Source organism: Cetorhinus maximus, chromosome 29 (assembly GCF_964194155.1).
Source record: "Cetorhinus maximus chromosome 29, sCetMax3.hap1.1, whole genome shotgun sequence".
NCBI classification, from domain to species: Eukaryota; Metazoa; Chordata; class Chondrichthyes; order Lamniformes; family Cetorhinidae; genus Cetorhinus; species Cetorhinus maximus.
The window spans coordinates 2,115,522-2,135,319 of record NC_135907.1 but is presented as its reverse complement, the minus strand read 5'-3'; the positions used below and the strand labels follow the sequence as shown (position 1 = coordinate 2,135,319).

At 42.8% G+C, this 19,798-nt stretch overlaps 1 protein-coding gene across 1 annotated transcript in view; it reads left to right on the top strand.

Annotated features, from left to right (window-relative positions):
* aco2 (aconitase 2, mitochondrial) overlaps window positions 1-19,798 on the top strand; it is a 66,649-nt gene that overhangs the window by 15,198 nt on the left and 31,653 nt on the right. Inside the window, exons 3-8 of the mRNA XM_078532024.1 lie at window positions 362-620; window positions 4,666-4,758; window positions 6,915-7,073; window positions 8,873-9,023; window positions 12,646-12,750; window positions 16,004-16,095. Of these exons, the coding sequence (XP_078388150.1) occupies window positions 362-620; window positions 4,666-4,758; window positions 6,915-7,073; window positions 8,873-9,023; window positions 12,646-12,750; window positions 16,004-16,095 (859 nt within the window). The remainder of the gene's footprint in view (window positions 1-361; window positions 621-4,665; window positions 4,759-6,914; window positions 7,074-8,872; window positions 9,024-12,645; window positions 12,751-16,003; window positions 16,096-19,798) is intronic.

Below are 19,798 nucleotides of genomic sequence, written 5' to 3'. Positions count from 1 at the left end.
CAGAATAGGCAGTTTTCATTTTAGATGAGGATTTAAGAAGTCATAATAGCAACACCTTAAAAGAAAGGGATGTGTGACCTGATAACGCGGACTTAATTATGATTGCATGCTCTGGCCTGTTAACTTCTGCTTTAACTCTGCTTCACCTGAGGACCATAATTGGTCCTGGGAGTTTTTGTGTAATGCCACGGGAAATTGTCTGGAAAGTTCTATGGTTGTAATGTATGCTGCTGAGTTAAAACCACAGAACAATTGCACTTCATTTTTTAAAAAAAAAAACTGCATTAATTGAGGATACTCAGTCGGTTTCCACACTTATCCATGACCCAATTATGATATTTAATTTTTCCTTCCATGACAGGCTGGACAAACCAATGACTTTGTCAGAAAAGATTGTGTACAGTCACCTCGATGACCCTGTTAACCAGGAGATAGGTCGTGGGAAGACCTACCTGCGCCTCCGACCTGACAGGGTGGCCATGCAGGATGCCACGGCTCAGATGGCCATGCTTCAGTTCATCAGCAGTGGCTTGCCCCGAGTTGCTGTGCCATCTACAATACACTGTGATCACTTGATCGAAGCTCAGGTTGGCGGAGAGAAAGATTTGGCGAGAGCCAAGGTAATTTATTTCGTGAAGAGCATTTTCTTGATTCAATGAGATGCTATTTAAATGCAAATATTCTTCTCACCCACCAGCATACAGCCCTAGTGTTGCCCACGGTTAGTCAGAGAATACAGCCTGTCTTATCTGTCATTACTGTCTTCACGTTTCTGTTTCTCTCACTCTTTTTCGCCCAGTATGTGCCAGGGTAAAGGACATCACGGGGGGGAGGGAGTGAGCCTGAAGTTGTGGTGCACATCGGTACCAATGACACAGAGAGTAGATACTGAGGGGTCCTAACTTCAGATTTTCAGGGTTAGTGAGGAAGTTTAAAAAGTAGAACCTTGAAGATAGTAATCTCTAGATTACTCCCAGCGCTATGCACTAGCCAGAGTAGAAGTAGGAAGATATGAGAGGATCAATGTGTGCTGGATGCATGGTGCAGGTTAGAGGGTAACAGATTCTGGGGCATTGGGACCAGTTCTGGGGCAGAAGGCACCTATTCAAAAGGGACAGCTTGCACCTCAACAGTACTGGGACCAAAGTATTTATGGGGAGGTTCACTAGTGTGGTTGGGGAGAGTTTAAACTAAATTGGCAGGGGGATTGGGCACCAGCATGGAGAAGTTTTTTATAAAAAAAAGGAATCGAGTGCATAAAGTGAGAGTGTTGGACAGTACTAGAGAAGGAAATAGTACTGTATTAGATAGGAGTAGACTAAGAAGGACTAGGAGGAATGCAAAGACAGAATTGCCATGCATGCACAAATTGTGGTGAATAAGGTTGGTGAGCAATAGTAGCAGTGTTGGAATATGATGTTGTAGCAATAACAGAAACTTGGCTTAAAATGGTGAAGACTGGGTGCTTATAAAAGTATATAAAGTGTTTAGAAAAGGTAGAAAAGGAAAAAAGGGAGGTTGGGTGGCAGTACTGATAGGGCAGAAATTGCAGTGTTGGAAAGAGGGGCTGCCTCTGAGGGAGTAAGGACAGAATCTACTGGGTTAGAGTTGAGAAGCAAACAGAAGATAAGATCACTCTACTTGGAGTATTCTGTAGGCCTCCAAATAATGATAGAGGAACAATTCTGCAGGGAAACCAGACATGTGCAAGAACTATAGAGCGGTGATACTGGGGAACTTTAAGATTATTCCAGTCAATATTTGGGTAACTAAAGTGTAAGAAAGGGGAGGAATTTCTGAAATGTCCTCAGGAGAACTTCCTTGAATGGTATGTTCTCAGCTCAACTAGAAAGGAGGCTTTGCTGGATCTGGTGCTGGGAAATGAGGTGGGCCAAGCAGACCAAGTGTCTGGGGGCGGGGGGGATGTTTTTGGTAAGATTATAAGGTTTAGTTTAGTAATGGAGAAGATCAAGGACCAATCTAATATAGAACTTCTGAATTGGAAGAGGGCTAAATTCGATGCAGTGAAAAGGAATCATCTATCCAGGGTAAAATGGAACCAGAGACTAACATGAAAAGCTGTAATGGAACAATGGGTGATCATAAAGATGCTTCAGGTACAATCTTCTATAAACGGCAAAAGGTAAGGGATCTAAAGATAGGGTTTCTTGGATGACGAGGGCGATAGAGATTATGATTAAACTAAAAGGAAGTGTATGGTGCATGTCAGGTGAATTCTTCCAAGTGAGAACCAGGTCAAAAAGGAGAGGTTGAGAGGGGAGGTGAAGTGGAAAATAAGCCTGGCAAAGAGAGTATGGGAATTGAATGGCAGTCAACAGAAAAAGGAGCCTAAAAATCTTCTACCAGTGTGTAAATAGTAAGAGGTGGATGTGTTGCCTTATTAGGCTCAAAGGTGGTGATATATGCTTAGAGACGCAGGACAAGGCTAGAATACTTGGAGTACTTTGAATCGATGTTTACTGAGGAAGAGGAATCTGACAAAATAATGGTAGAAGCGGAGGTAGTGGAGGCAATGGATAGTAGAAAGGCTGGCTATGCTTAGGGTAGATAAGCCACAAGGTTCAATGGCTTGCACCCTTGGTTATTAAAGGAAGTGGGGGGGTGGAGACAGTGGAAGAGCTGACCTTAATCTTTCAACTTTCTCCTAGATATGGGAACGATGCTATGGGATTAGAGCATGACAAATATACCCATATTCAAGAAAGGATGCAAGGGCAGTCCCAGTAACTACAGGCCAGTTGGTTTAACATTGGTGGTGGGTAAAGTTTTGGAACCCACAATTGTGGGGGGTGGGGGTGGGGGTGGGGTGGGGGGTGGAATCAATAGGTGCTTGGCGAGGTTAGAGTTAGTTAAGGAGAGCCAGCAAGGGTTTAAAAGGCCGTTTGTACTAGGCTAATCTAATTTTGATGAAATAACAGAGAAGATTGATGAAGAGAATGCAGTGGATGTTGCCTATATAGATTTTAAGAAAACATTTGACAAAATACCCTGTAAAGGAAACAAAAACAGAATTACCTGGAAAAACTCAGCAGGTCTGGCAGCATCGGTGGAGAAGAAAAGAGTCGACATTTCGAGTCCACATGACCCTTCAACAGAACTGAGTGTAGTTAGAAGAGGGGTGAAATACCCTGTAAAGGGCTGGTTAACAAAATTGAGGCTTATGGAAGGAGGGCCAGTGTCTGATTGGATAAAAATGAGCTTAAGGACAACATTGTGGTAGATGGTTCTTTTGTTTTTTTGGACTGGGGAATGGTAGACAGTGGCATTCCCCAAGGGCCGGTGCTGGGACCATGCTTTTTATTGCTCCATAAAAATGACTTGGATCCTGGAATATGGAGTAAAATTTCAAAAGTTGCCAATGATGCCAAACTTGGAAAAGTGACAAACAGTGATATGTGTTGCCTGCTATAGGACATGGGGTTCTAGAATTCAATTCTAGCAGAATTGTCAGACAAGACAAGTCAAAGCTGGAATTCAGTACACAGAAGGCAGAGGGGATAGGGAGAGGCAGTATAGACTCAATGGCACAAATGTAGAGTATGCAAGGACAGGAACCTGGGGGTGCATGTGCATTCAATCTTTGAGTTGGCAGGACATATTGAGAGTGATTAATAATGCATATGGGATCTTGGGCTTCATAAATAGAAGCATTGAGTACAAAAGCAGGGAAATTATGCCGAACCTTTATAAAGCTCTGGTTAGACCCCAGTTAGAGTATTGCATCCAGTTCTGGTCACCACACTTTAGGAAGGGTGTGAAGGTCCTTGAGAGAATGCAGAGGTGATTTACCAGACTGGTTCCAGGGATTTGGGGAGTGAGGTGGTGTTAGTTACAAGGTTAGGTTGGAAAGGGTGGGGTTGTCCCAGGAGCAAAGGAGATTTGAGGGGAGATTTGATAGGGGTGTACAAGATTATGACAGGCTTGGATAAGGTAGACAAGGTGAAACTCTTCCCATTAGCTGGTGGTTCAAAGACGAGGGGGCACAAATTTAAGATTTTGGGCAAGAGATGCAGGGGGAATATGAGTAAGAACTTATTTATGCAGCAAGTGGCAATGAACTCGCTGCCCATGAGGGTGGTGGAAGTGAAAACAATCGATTTTAAAAGGAAATTGGATGGGCACTTGAAGGAAATAAACTTTCAGGGCTATGGGGATAGAGTGGGATTGACTGGCATGTTCTGTGGGAAGCTGACATGGAATCAATGGGTTGACTGGCCTCGTGTACCCTTAGTGACTCTGACTCTTCAGTAACTTCAGCTAAATGTGGCCCATACCAAGTGTGGTCAGGTCCACCATATAAGTAATGTTTGATTCCCCTGGACTCATTGTTTGGCCTTCAGCTAGAATCTATGAACAAAAGGATGGATAAAATAGATGTTTCATGTATTAAAATGTATAAATTAGTTATATTTGCAGAATACTTTTTGGATTGATTTCTATTTTGTAAAAGTATGAAACATTTAACACAGCATATTACAGCTACAGATTATGAACAAACTAAAATGGGTTGAATGGTTTACCTCAATCGTTAATATCTTCAATTACTTTGCTTTTTGGTAAGGGGCTCCCATTGAGCAATTGATTAATTTGATCTCTGCAACTTTTTTTCACACCAATCATTTAACTGTCGTATTTACTTTGTAGGAAATGAACGAAGAAGTTTTTAATTTCTTGGCGACGGCAGCAGCGAAATATGGAGTTGGCTTCTGGAAACCCGGCTCTGGCATCATCCACCAGGTGAAGTGATCTGCACTCGCTCTTTAAAGTTTGCTCCACACCCCCTGTCAGTCACAAACCAAATATACACGTAGGTAAATTTTTAAATATGAGAAGTCCCCTAGATGTAAACACACGGGCAGAAAACAGGTTCACAGTCTACTAATCGTTTTCATTTGCGGAATATCTTGCTTAATGTTTTTGGCATTGTCTTCTGCCCCCATCAAGTACAGTGACCAGCTCCCCTAGGGGCTCTGAATATCATTTTGTAATCACTTGCTTAACAGTGAGTGAAAGCAATGAGTGACTTGCCTATTTCGTTTATATTTCTTGTAATGTTCTTGTTTGACTTCTGCATGGGTCCCCCCCCCCACCCCCCTCTACTTTCCAGGCAGCCCAGCTGAAATAGGAATGGGTGGAAGGCATTCAACCCTGTGAGCCTGTTCCGCCAGCATTCAGTTTGGACATGGTAGATCTTAACTCTCACCATCCAGGACAAAGCAGCCCACTTGACTGGCACCCCATCCATCATCTCAAACATTTAATTCCTCCACCACTGACACACAGTGGCAGCAGTGTGTACAGTCTACAAGATGCACTGCAGCAACTCACCAAGGCTCCTTCAACAGCACCTTCCAAACCCACGACCTCCAGCACCTAGAAGGACAAGGGCAGTAGATGCATTGAAACACCACCACCTGCAAATTCACCCCCACGTCACACACTATCCTGACTTGGAAATATATCACTGTTCCTTCACTGTCACTGGGTCAAAATCCTGGAACTCCCTCCCTAACAGCGCTGTGGATGTACCTACACCACATGGACTGCAACGGTTCAAGAAGGCAGCTCACCACCACCTTCTCAAGGTCAATTAGCAATGGCCAATAAATGCTGGTCTAGTCAGCGATGCCCACACCCCATGAACGAATTAAAAAAAAAAAAAATTACTTACCTTGGTTACATATCCACTAACCCCCATGAGTAACAGAAATCTCTTAGTTTTGACATTTTCAACTGACCTCAGCCTCGACAGTTCTGTTGAGGGGGAAAGTTCCAGATCTCCTCCACCCTTTTTGTGAAGTAGCTTTTCCTAACATCACCCCTGAACAGCCTTTTAAGGTCAAACTCCCTTGTTTTGGACTTACTCATAGCCAACCGTATTATGAATCACAAAATCACAGAATTTCAATGACACAGAAGGAGGCCATTCGGCCCATTGTGTCTGCACCAGCTCTCCAAAAGAGCATTATGACTTAGTGCCATTTTCCTGTCTTTTCCCCATACTCTTGCACATTGTTTCTATTCAAATAATCGTCTGATGCCCTCTTGAATGCCTTGATTGAACCTGCCTCCACCACACTTCCAGGCAGTGCATTCCAGACCTGAACCACTCGCTGGGTGAAAAAGTTTTTTCTCATGTCACATTGGCGTAAATGGGGGATAGAGTACAAGAGTACAGCAGTTTTAAAAAAAAAAAATTATGGGAAATATTGGCTAAGTCAGGGTTAGTCGGTGCAATTTTGGACACCCTGTTATAGGCAAGATATTAAAACGAGAGAGACAGTAGGAGATTTACAGGGATGTTACCAACCATGGAAAACTTTAGTTATGAGGAGGGACTATTTCTACTTGAACAGTATGGTTAAGGAAAGATTTTAATAGAGGCCATTAAATTTTGAAGGGTTTTGAGAGAATAAAATGAATAGGGAAAGATCCTTACCTCTAGTTGTGGAGTTGGTGATGAAATTATCAATTTAAAGGCCTGAGAGGGAGGAGTGAGTTCAGAAGTATTTTCTGCATTGCAGTAGTGAATGGTTGGTACAGAATCACTTTCATCTTTTTAGAAAAGTAGGGATAAGTATTTGAAACTGAGGAAAACGTAGCCTATGGGAGGGCGCAGGTCCACGGGGTTAGTTTTGCTATGCCCTAGGAAAGAGCTGGCAGATACGATGGGCCAAATGTCCATCTCCTGTGCTGTTCATTTCTGCGGTTTCATGGATTAGGCTGAACAGTGATGCTGTTAAAGAGCCTGCAGCACTCGCTGTATAAGTTTGTGGAGCAAGTGGGTGATCAGCTCTTGTGAAACTCCAGAAATGGTGTGGAGCAGTAAGTAAATGGTACACTGAGAATGCAGCCTCCATTGTGTACTGATAACCGTGTGATTTTATTTGCAGATTGTTTTAGAGAACTATGCTTACCCAGGCATCCTGCTGATTGGCACAGACTCCCATACTCCTAATGGTGGTGGCCTGGGTGGTGTGTGTATTGGAGTTGGAGGAGCGGATGCAGTCGACGTGATGGCAGGAATCCCTTGGGAGCTGAAGTGTCCAAAGGTAAAGTATCTACATTGATTTGTTAAAACCTACTTATTGTGACCAAGAAGCTCGGTTGCCCAGAACTGCCAGTCTCTGAAAACTGGTGGGCAACACACATTACAATAATGACTTGTATTTATATAGCGCCTTTAACCTGGTAAAACATCTCAGCTCTTCACAGGAGCATTTACATTGAAATACCAGCACACAGTTATATCACTGTTGCAGCTCCCATGACGCTGAAGTCCATCTGAATTAGAATTCAATGGTAAGAGAAAATCAAGTTGTATCTATCCCTGGGCTTCATGGCCACCTCCTGTGCCTTAGATCTTCTGTGTTTCTATGCATCTAATCACCCATCACTAGGGCCCTTCGTATCCCTACTTCTGCCTAATGAGAGAGAGAGAGATTGGCAGAAACCAGGAATGGGATAAAAGGTTTTTTTAATCGCAAAATTATGCTTCATAAAATGGGCAAGGCTGTTGATTTTATTCATTGCTAAATGACAATCTAGTGAGTAAATGGATTGCCTGGCATGTTCCTCAGCCATGCAGCAGATTCCAGAGTCCATCTCTGGTTTATATTGGGTCAGTTGAACTTAACCAGGATAGTAGCACAGGTGTTGCAATTGAGCACACTGCATGGAGCTAGGAAGGATTGGTTCCTGCGACTGATCATCAACTACTGGAAAGTTCATGTGTGTGGATGTTGGGCGAGAACAAATCTGTGATACCCTGATGGTCAAATAGGTTACCCACTCGCTGACTAGGCCAACTCACCAAAGCTGGTCATTTAATTGGTACTCTTGAATGTTGCCAGTACTTTGGCAGTTAATGGCAAAGCCCTAGTTAGACTACACCTAGAGTACTATTTTTGCTTCTGGGCACCAATCCTTAGGACGGAGTGCAGTGTAAATTTACCAAAATAATACCTGGATTAAACTACAGAAGAATTACACAGCGGAGGATTGCAGTCTCTGGAATTTCGAAGATTAAAGGGTAATTTGATCACAGTTCTCAAGCTATTAGGGTGAACTGATACGGTAGCGAGAAACTGCTTCCACTGGTTGGGGAGTCTAGGCCTGGGGGCCATAGTTTAAAAATTAGAGCCAGATATTTCAGGAGTGAAATTAGGAAACACTTCGACACATAGAGTGGTAGACGTTTGGAAATCTTTTCCACGAATGGCAATTGATTCTGGATCAATTATTAATCTTAATCCTGAGATTGATTGGTTGACTAGATTCTAAAATATTCAGGGGGAAAAGGTGAGTATATAAAGTTTGGTCACAGATCAATCATGATCTCATTGAATGCAGAATAGGCTCGAGGAGCTAAATGGTCTCCTCCTGTTCCTATAAGGAGGCTAGAGGTGCAATTGTAGAATATCACAGGCTTGGCGTGGGATTGATATCCTGCACTGGTATATAAATGGAGCTTAACTGCCATCTAACACTATTCTGGTGTTTGTGGCGCCATCTCGCAGAAAGGCAGTGTTTTTTGGAGGAAGGGGGCGGAAGAGCAGAAACACAGCTTTTCGTGTTTAAGGGAGTCTACGTTATTTGCTAATCACATATTTCCCTGTGTGCTACGTGCAAAACCCAAGACTGGTTCAAGCCCCAACCTTAAGGTGGGTTTCCTTCATACTAGCATTGAACAGCGTGCGCATCGCACACTGTAATACACAAAGATTGAATCACTCTGCTCCTACCTTTTGTTTCTGGTTTAACTGGTAATTCTGGTGGAAGCTGCATTCTTCTTGGGCCTTGAGGTTCTTGGAATGTTTTGAAATAAACCAGTTGTTTGTATTTTGCTTAGGTTATCGGAGTAAAGCTGACGGGGCATATGTCGGGCTGGACGTCACCAAAAGATGTCATCCTGAAAGTCGCAGGCATTTTGACAGTTAAAGGGGGAACTGGTGCAATAGTAGAATATCACGGGCCAGGCGTGGAGTCTATATCCTGCACAGGTACACAAGATAGAGCAGTGTTTCTGTAGCATAGTGGTCATGACGTTCACCTAATACGCAAACGGCTCCTGGTTCGAAACCAGGCTGAAGCATTAACAGAACTTAATCATCTAAGTTTGAGGAAAAGTTCCATCATTCCAGTTTGTTGTTAAATGTTAATTTGATCCATTATCTTACAGCCATGTGACATTTGCTCTTAGGTGGTGATGGTGGTATAGTGCTAATGTCATTAGATTAGTAATTGAGCCCCAGGCTAATGCTCTGGAGACATGGGTTCAAATGCCCCCATGGCAGCTGGTGGAATTTTTAAAAAAAGCTAGTTTCACTGATGGTGACCATGACAGCTGCCATTGACTGTTATAAAAACCCATCTGGTTCACTAATGCCCTTTAGAGAAGAAAATCTGCCATCTTTACCTGGCCTACACGTGACTCCAGACCCACAGTAATGTGATTAACTCTTAACTGCCCAGCAAGCCACTCGGTTCAAGGGCAATTAGGGATGGGCAGCAAATGATGGACTTGCCACATCCCATGAAATAATAAGAAAAAACTTGTAATGCAAGATGACTGTAGGCAGTCATAATTGTATGATTTCCAATATTTACAAAAGGTGAGGAGAGAGTGACTGCCCTTGACATCAAGGCAGCATTTGACCAAGTGTGGCATCAAGGAGCCCTAGCAATACTGGAGTCAATGGGAATCAAGGGGAAAACTCTCTCCTGGTTGCAGTCATATCTAGCACAAAGGAAGATGGTTGTGGTTGTTGGAGGTCAATCATCTCACTGCAGGATTTCCTCAGGACAGTGTCCTAGGCTCAACCATCTTCAGCTGCTTCGTCAGTGACCTTCCTTTCATCATAAGGTCGGAAGTGGGGATGTTCGCTGATGATTGCACAATGTTCAGCACTATTCACGACTCCTCGGATACTGAAGCAGTCCATGTCCAAATTCAGCAAGACCTGGACAATATCCAGGCTTGGGCTGACAAGCTGCAAGTAACATTCTCGCCACATAAGTGCCAGGCAATGACCATCTCCAACAAGGGAAAAACTAACCATCGTCCCATGGCATTCAATGGCATTACCGTATCTGAATCCTCCACTATCAACATCCTGAGGGTTACCATTGACCACAAACTGAAGTGGACTAGCCATATGAATACTGTGACTACAAGAGCAGGTCAGAGGCTAGGAATCCTGTGGTGAGTAACTCACCACCTGACTCCCCAAAGCCTGTCCACCATCTACAAGGCACAAGCCAGGAGTGTGATGGAATACTCTCCACTTCTGTGGCTGAGTGCAGCTCACTCAAGCTCGACACCATCCAGGACAAAGCAGCCCGCTTGATTGACACCCCATCCACCACTGACGCACAGTGGCAGCAGTGTGTACCATCTACAAGATGCACTTCTCCAAGTCACACATCATCCTGACTTGGAACTATATTGCTGTTCCTTGACTGTCGTTGAGTCATAAATCCTCAAACTTCCTCCCTAACAGCACTGTGGGTGTACCTACACCACGTGGACTGCAGCGGTTCAAGTAGGCAGCTCACCACCACCTTCTCAAGGGCAATTAGGGATGGGCAATAAAAGCTGGCCTAGCCAGCGATGCCCACATCCCGTGAATAAATTTTTTTTTAAATTGCTTCTTTCTGCTTCCCCTCCTGCAATTTAAAGACTTTTAAAACTAAAGTTTGGTCTCACTTAATGTCTGCCCTAGTTTACCTTGTCTTCTGTCCTGTCATTTTTAACATTACACTATCTTGCCCTGGCTCATCAGCTTACCTTGTGCTGATGCAGGAATACTGTAATTACTCTCGACATCGCTAAGTAAGAGGCAAAAATCACCCAGAGATGCTGTTGCTCTCACAATCCATTGATTCCCTGCTGGAACTAGGAGCATGTACGGTGATGGGTTTGGGTGTATTATAATATTCGTGCAGTCCATTTGGAAGCTAACATCCCCTGTTGCACCTGAATAATGGCCTCTTGGGTGATGTACCGGAGGCTTGCTGGCTGTGGGCACATACTCCAGCTGGGGATCGGTTCCTCAGGAGACAGATGAAGAAAATGACTGAGGAGGGAAAGCTAATTTGATGCCTGCAATTTCATATACATTGGGAATAGGGAGGCAGTTCTTCTGTCAGAAGGTGGGGGAGGCATATTGGATGCCAAATCTCCATAGCTTCTTATGCACCTTTTAAGTGGTCAGTTGAACAGCAGAGGCCTACAGTAAAGGCACCATGCATTCTTCTATACCAATGAGGTTTTAATTGCCTAAAATTTTATAGCAAAGACAGTGGCATGTGGAATTGAGAGATGGGTAGCGAGCAGAAACCATAGGTTTAGGGCATGAGGATGTTTTTTGGGCTGGCAAGGTGTACTGTATAAAAACAAAAAACAACTACGGATGCTGGAAATCCAAAACAAAAACAGAATTACCTGGAAAAACTCAGCAGGTCTGGCAGCATCGGCGGAGAAGAAAAGAGTTGACATTTCGAGTCCTCATGACCCTTCAACAGAACAGTTCTATTGAAGGATCATGAGGACTCGAAACGTCAACTCTTTTATTCTCCGCCGACGCTGCCAGGCCTGCTGAGTTTTTCCAGGTAAAGGTGTACTGTATGGTGTTCCACATGATTCTTGTTGGGATGATCCTCATTTAAGATATGTGTACTTGGGAATTGAGGGTATAATAACCAACATTTCCTAATCACACTAAATTGGAAGTATGGCAAATTATGTCAAGGGCTTTTAAAGACTATAGAAGAATATAGATAGGCAAGCAAGATGGGCAGATAGGTGGCAAATGCTGTTCATTGTGCAGATTTGTGAAGTGCTGTATTTTGGAAATGTTAACGTATATGAAATAAATGGAGCAGGAGCCTTACAGATTTAATTGGATGTTACCAGGGATGAGGGGTTATAGTGACTTGATTGCTCCTTTTGCTAGAAATTAAGAACCTGACGGGTGACCTGATGAGCCTTTAAGATTATGAAGGGCTCTGGTGAAATGAATAGGGACAGCTCGTTTCCATTGATTGTTGTGGTGCTGGGGAGAGAGAAATTTCAGATGATCACGAGAATAAGTTTCTGTACATGGCCGAAGGTTAGAATATGGAATCCTGCAAGTCATTGTTGAAGCAAAACCCATTTTAAAGAAAGAACCATTGTTACCTAGGCAGATACGACATCCTTTTCACAATAGGGTAAATAACCAGGTCATTTGATTCCAGTTGTGGTGGTTAATGAAAAAATTTTGACGAACACTTGGAGAGGCTCTCTCCTGGAATAGTGAAATGGATGTTGAACCAGTGGAACAGGGCCTCAGATTAACGCATTATTCGGTAGATAGCAGCTATGCCATTGCAGCACTCCCTCAGTAGGGCTTGGAATGTTGAGTAAGATTATGGGACTCGAACCGTTAACTAATGAACAAGTGGCATGTAAATCTATCAATAAAATGGGAATTCTGGGCCCCCTCAAACTAACTCTAATATTAATAAACCCCATCTCTCAATAAATGCTGTTTGTTTAATTTATAAGAGGATGTTGGTAGCACTGTGGTGCTAACTGAGCAAGAGCAGTAAAATCCAGTTTGAACCTCTTTCCCTTTCCAGGCATGGGCACTATCTGTAACATGGGTGCTGAGATTGGTGCAACCACTTCTGTTTTCCCCTACAATTCCAGGATGAAGGCATACATGGACAAGACTGGCAGAGAAGGTGGGTCCAACGAGAATACGTAATGTAATTTCTGTTCAACATCGCTTCCAGAGTGTTTTAAATAATATTTCAAGTGTGTTTCAAAATTATCAAGTGATAGGACATGGAGAAAGTTGGTCTCTTCAGTTTGAAAAGAAGGTAACTTAGATATTGTGTTACATATCATATCACATCACATTGGTTTGAATATAGTCTAAGATATATATTTGTGCAGATGAGTTAAATCCAAAGTGTCTTTAAACTAAGAACAAGTCTCAAACAGCTGAAAAATGAGTATGTCAGAAGGAGCTTCTTCATGTAGTAGTGATGGAATGGCCTTCTTAGAACAAAGACTGAGAGGTGACTTGATTGAGGTGTACAAAATTGAGGGGAATAGATAGTGGACAGGATAAAATTGTTTCCCTTGATGGAGAATTCTAGAACCAGGGGACATGGATTCAAGATAAGTGGCATAAGGTGTAGGGGGGGACATGAGGAAGAACTTTTTTATGCAGAGTGTAGTGGGTGTCTGGAATTCGTTGCCCAAGTTGGTGGTAGAGGCAGAAACTTTAAACTCTTTTAAAAAGTACCTGGATCTGCACCTAAAGTGCTGTAAACTGCAGAGCTATGGGCCGGGTGCAGGAAGGCGGGATTAGAAAGGGCACCTGGGTGTCCGCTGGCTGGCATGGACAAGATGGGCCGAATGGCCCCCAACTGTGCTGTAACTTTTCTATGGTTCTATTAGTGCAGGTAAAAACCTTCAGCCGTTTGAGATTTGTGATGGGGAGAAAGCTTTTTCCTTCAACATGTGTACTAAATTGACAGTGGCCACCTTCCATGTTTTTCACCCAGTGCTCACATTATTGGTGCAATACACAGATTCTCTCTTATAACTAAAGATCATTAAGTCTTCACATTGTAGCTCCTTTGATTCTGTTGCTAATTCCATCACCCAGCATGGAGCTGAGCAAGGCAAAGTAATAAAGCTCAGACTTTGGTCTGTGCCAGTTTGAGCTTGCTGACCTGCACTAGAGCACCAGTTGGGGTGTTGTAATTGGCCTTGGTGTGGATGAGTTGGACTGGTATTACTTCAACTGTGCATGTTAAATCGATTCTCTCCTACTGTTGAATTCAGCAACTCCTCCAAGCCTCTTGCTGATTCTTCATCCTCTCCTGCCAAAGTGAGGGGAGTCAGCAATCTCCAATTAGGACATGGTAAAACAAGTATTCCTTAAATGTCATTGTGTGTGTCCATGTGTGGAGCACACCCTCACAACCCATACACACCTCTTCCCCCAATATATCACCCATACTCATGCATGCATTTCTGCACGTGTACCTGTGTCTGCATACACGCACATCCACCCATCCATACAAATGCACGCAGCCCCGCCCTAGCACATCCCTCCACAACTGTAGCGCCCAAGAGACTTCACCAAATTTGGGAAACAGGAAAATAACTTCTTTTAATCCTACTTCTATCAGGCAGGAAGCAGCAATAAACTACTGCTTCAGTTTTGTACTTAGCTTTCAGATACTTCATAGATTGCCTGAATCTATTAATAATGCAGGCTGCTAATTCCAAACTTCACCTTTATCTTTAGTATAAACAAAATGAGTGTTTTAAGTGGTGGGGGGAGCGGTGATAAGCTAGAAACTGGCCGTGAATGTCAATGTCCTTAACAAGCAGTGGGGCATTTTTGAGTATACGATTATTCAAGATACTTAATTATAAATTCAGTGGTGGGATTCTCAGCTTGGAATATCCCGTGACGCCCTTGGTGTATCCACCCCTCCCACTTGTGCAATTTGATCTCCTCCGTTCTGCTGAAGTCGCCATCTTTCTGACTATGGAACAGACATTGGTCTGTAAACCTCCAATGATGGATGGCATTTATCCCAGAGGGCTAAAGGGAGACTAAGGGAGATTAGTGAGACATCCGCAGCCATTATGAGGGAGTCACTGGTGAGGAACCAGTTTATTGGCAACATGATAACATACTGTCCATAGTCAAAGAGCACAGCAGCCCAAATTATAGACAACTAAGACCCATTAATGTTATTCTAATCCCATGTAATACAATGGATTGGGTTATCTGGTGTAATGCTATGTTATAAAAACAGCTTGGATTTTATTGAGGAAGTGACCTCCCAAGTGGATTGAGAGAAATCCTATGACAGGGTGTACCTAGATTTCCAATGGCATTTGACAAAGGTCTGACATGAAAAGCTATTAGTTAAATTCAAGGATGTGGAACTCCAGGATGATGCAATGTATGGCTAAGAAAGTGGCTGAAGGGTGTAGGAAGCAACAGTTACATCTGGATTGGGGTGGTGCTGAGTGGAGTGAGTGAATCCCTGTTGAAACCTCTAATTGCATCAGAAATCAAATGCAAAAACATTACATTTGCAGATTATACCAAACTAGGAGGTTCAATGCAATTGGTGAAGGCAGCACAGAAATTACAGAATTACTTGGATAAAATAGATATGTGAGCAGAACAAAGTCTGGTCAATTTTTAATACAGACGAGTATTAACTACTGCATATGGGATGGGAAAAGTAGGCAATGCACATGCTCCTGAACGGAATAAAAGCAAAAAACTGCTGGAAATCTGAAATGAAAACTGCTCCATGGATCATGTTGAAATAGTTAGTGAAAGGAGTCTTGGTATGGTAGACATTTAACAGGTCCAACCAATACTGAACTGCGACCAACAGAGTCAGTAAAATGTTAGTCAGAGTTCGTCATGATCAAAATGATACTCTGGTCAAATTGCAGCTTGAGTACTTTGACCAGTTGTGGTCATTGGATCATAAAGTTTTAAAGGCAGTGTAGAGAAGAGGCACAGGCTGATCCCTAGTGTCTCAGATCTGGGTTATAAAGAAAAGAGGCATCTGAGAGGTAATGTAGAGGTATCGAAGATTGTAAGTAGCTTGGATAAATTCAGAAAGCCGTTTTAAAGTAAATTGTGAGAATAGGACAAAGGGACATGGGTTCATGCTTTATTCATTCATGGGATGTGTGCGTCACTGACAAGGCCAACATTTATTGCCCATCTGTAATTGCCATTGAGGAGATGGTGGTGAGCTGCCTTTTTGAATTGCTGCAGTCCATGTGGGAAATTACTACAGATATTAGAAAGATTCTGTTCACGCAGTGATTAACATGTGGAATAGACTCATGGAGTGAACCAGTTGGATACTGTTCTAGGAGAGATGGAGAGTTACAATTGAGCAGTTCTTGAAAAGATTTTTCTTTCACAATTTTCAGAGATTGCTGCCCTTGCTGATGAGTTCCAAGATCTGCTGGTTCCTGATGAGGGCTGTGAATACGATCAGCTGATCGAAATTAACCTCAGTCAGGTAAGGAAGCTCCATCAGCTTCTGGTAATAATGTCCAGCCAAAACCTTATAGCACCCCCCCATTGTTTTGAAATTGGTTTCAGCCCTTCCTCAGTTTATCTTGAAAGAGAAAGACTTTGATTTATGTAACAACCTCAAGGCATCCCAAAATGCTTCTCAGCTGACTAGGTACTTTTGAAGTAAATCACTTTGTAATATAGGGGATGTGGCAGCCAATTTGCAGGCAGCAAGCTCCCAGCAGTGAGATAAATGACCAGATAATTTTTTAGTGATGTTGATTAATGGATGAATGTACACTGGAAGAACTCTCCTATTCTTTTGCAGATGATGTAATGGGGTTTTTTAGGTCCACCAAAGAGGCCTAGATGCCATTTAAAAAGATATCACCTCTGACAGTGCAGCACTCTGAGTACTGTAGTTTCAGGCTAGATTATGTGCTAAAGTCTCTGGATTGGGACTTGAACCCACAACCTTTTGACTCGAAGGCAAGAATATTACCCACTGAGCTAAGCACACCGACTGTCTCTTTACTATATGGCACGATGGCTACTCTGCCTACTGTTTCATGTCATTGAGAGGCCAACAACTGACAACTGCAAAGGTACAAGGAACTAGTCTATCAATTTAACGATACTCGGCCTGTTAAACTATGACTTCTCTGCTTGTACGTCCTGAGAATGAGTACATCCTGAGAATGACCTATTTATTCCTACTCTCTGCCTTCTGTCCATTAACCAATCCTCAACCCATGCTAATATATTACCCCTAATCCCATGAGTCATAATTAAATGTAATAACCTCGTGTGGCACCTAAGAAAGGACATATTGCCCTAGAAGGAGTGCAGCGAAGGTACACTAGATTGGTCCCTGGGATGGGGCGGGTGGCCCTATGAGGAGAGATTGAGTAGACAAGGCTTACATTCCTGGAGTTTAAAAGAATGAGAGGTGATCTAATTGAAACACATAAAATCCTTAAGAAGCTTGGCAACTTAGATGCTGTAAGAATGTTTCCCTGAGCAGGACAGCCACAGCCTTGGAATAAAGGGTCGGCCATTTAGGAGATTAGGAGGCATTTCTTCATTCAAAAGCCTTGTGAATCTTTGGAATTCTCTACCCCAGAGAGCTTGGATACTCAGTTGTTCAGTATTTTCAAGACTCAGATCGATAGATTTTTGGGTGTAAGGGAATTTGGGAATATACAGATAGTGTGGGGAAGTGGAGTTGAGGTAGAAGATCATGATGGAACAGACTTGAAGGGGCAAATGACCTACTCCTGCTCCTATTTATTATGTTTTAAGCTCCATATTCGCTCTCCATCCAGCAGTACTGGGGTAAAATTAAAATTGCTGCTTTCAGACGCCTGCAGAAAACACTTGGATGTCAGGTGAAATATGATCTATTGAGGTTCTCTGCCTGGGCTAATGCGAAGAATTACAATTTCTTCATTATATTACAGCCATGGCAGCACTTTAAAACTACTTAATTGTCTATATAATATTTTGGGAGAACCTGAGATTGTGAAAGGGGCTGTATAATTGCAAGTCTGCTGTCTTTTGATCTAGGTGAGGACAGTTGACAGCCCTGGAGCTAAACGTTGGTATTAGGTGCTGCCTTCATAAATGGAGACGGCTGTGGATTTGTTTTAATATTTTTTTTGTAATTCTGAGCATTGTGCAGTTTGTTTGTGTAGGCTGAATGGACACAATTACATTGATCTGTTCTATTCATGGTCTTATTGATCCACTTAAAATTGTACTGGCCCCAGTTCAATGAACTAATGTTAATTTCAAGCTGTACAATTTTGATTTATTCAAAAAAAAGATCTACTTGGATTTATTTTTCATGACTAGGGACCGTTTTCGTTTTTGAGAGCACAAACTGGTCGTTTGTTGCTCCCTACTTGCATTCTGAGCTGGAGGGGGTGGATTGCTGTTCCCAGCTCCACAGAACAATGTCTGTATTCTCAATCAGTGCAGTGCACACCAATCCCACAGGAGTTCCTAGCGCACAACATTGTGCGTAGATCCAGCCAACTGCAAACAGCCTCATTAATAGCTTCTCAGAATTCTGCATTTTCTCCTTCTCTTTGAAGCCCAGCAGTTTGTTGCCAAGTGTGAGAGTTGCCTCATTGCTTTCTGGTCTCTTAATTCCGTGGCTTTGAGCTCCAGGTTTCTAATGTTGGACCTGGCCAGCTGTGTATGACAGTGGATTATTACAGTGAAGGAAACATTGAAAATCCAAAACAAAAACTGGAAATGCGCTGGTTCACCTCTATCTGAAAAGAGGGGTTAATCTTTTGGGTAGAGACCCGTTGTCACAGCTTTTCCCTTTTCCTGATGTCGACAGAGCTGTGTGCTTCCAGCGTTTTTATCTAACGGGAATCTAAGCTCTCTGCCCACTTATGATCAGCAGCTCTGTCTGAATTGATAAATGTGGAATTGATCTGTGCAGAATAAGAGTCCCAGGCCTGATTCTCAGCCCAGATGGCAGTCAGTAAGGTACAGTTGCCCTCCCTCCTACCCACACCAATCCACGTGCTAAGAGGGATAATGTCCCTGCTTTTAATCGTTATCCAGTGATGTTCATTTGAGGACCAGATTGGTTTTGTCTGTGATGTTCTCCCACGATTGACCGTGGTTGAGCCTTGAATCTTCTGGGTTCTCTGGCTCAGCTGTACGTCACTTTATCATCAGGTGAGATTTTTTTTTCAGGGATATTAATGTAATTTACAGTAAAGCTAGACAGTGAATGATAGCGATTATTAAAGTGTCCTTTCTAATAATAATCATTCTAAGTACATAGGTTCAATGGTAAATACATTCAAATTCTATCCCTTGGTTACATGTATAATATAAACAAACAGTCCTTGTTAGTGTTAAGCTGCATGCAAATTGAATTGATGATACCTTCAAAAATATGCCCTAGATTTTTCCATGGTTCAATATTCCCTCAAGTTTAGCAAAAAAGCAGACTTTTCAAAGATCAAAGATGGATGTGTACCCAAGAAAACACACCCCTGCAAATTCTTGCGCCACATCTATTTAAGACGTTATATATTTTGTTGGGCAAGGCCTCAAAATACTCAGTACAACCTACAACAGGTTTTATCCTAATTCCTCATAATACTCTAAAGTTGTTACTATGGAAAGTGCCTGTCCTGGCTCCCAACAAGCCCTCTCGAGAAGGGAAGCATGTTGGTCGCAACGAATTTTTGAATAGTGCTGAGGGATATTACACATTGACCTGAACCACTGGTACGGGCAGAGAAGTCACAGTTTAACATCTAAAAGGATGGCACCTCTGACAGTGAAGCAAATTCAGTACCCAAGGTTTAGACTGAGGCTTGTACCCATAATCTTGTAATCTCAAAGCAGGAGTCCTTCCAACGGAGCCAAACTGGCAGTGTGCAAAGAATTTCATAATTATAGATTAAGTGAACCCAGAGTAAGATGGTGGCATAGTGGTAAAGCCACTGGTAATCTAGGAGCCAGGCTAATGCTCTGAGGGTACAGGCTCAGATCCCACCATGGCACCTGGAGGAATTTAAATTCAATTAATAAATCTTATACATTTCTTTTAAATCTCTTACCTGGTCTGGCCTACAGTGACTCCAGACCCACAGCAATGTGGTTGACTCTTTTACCTGCCCTCTGAAATGGCCCAGCAAGCCACTCAGTTCAAGGGCAATTAGGGATGGGCAACA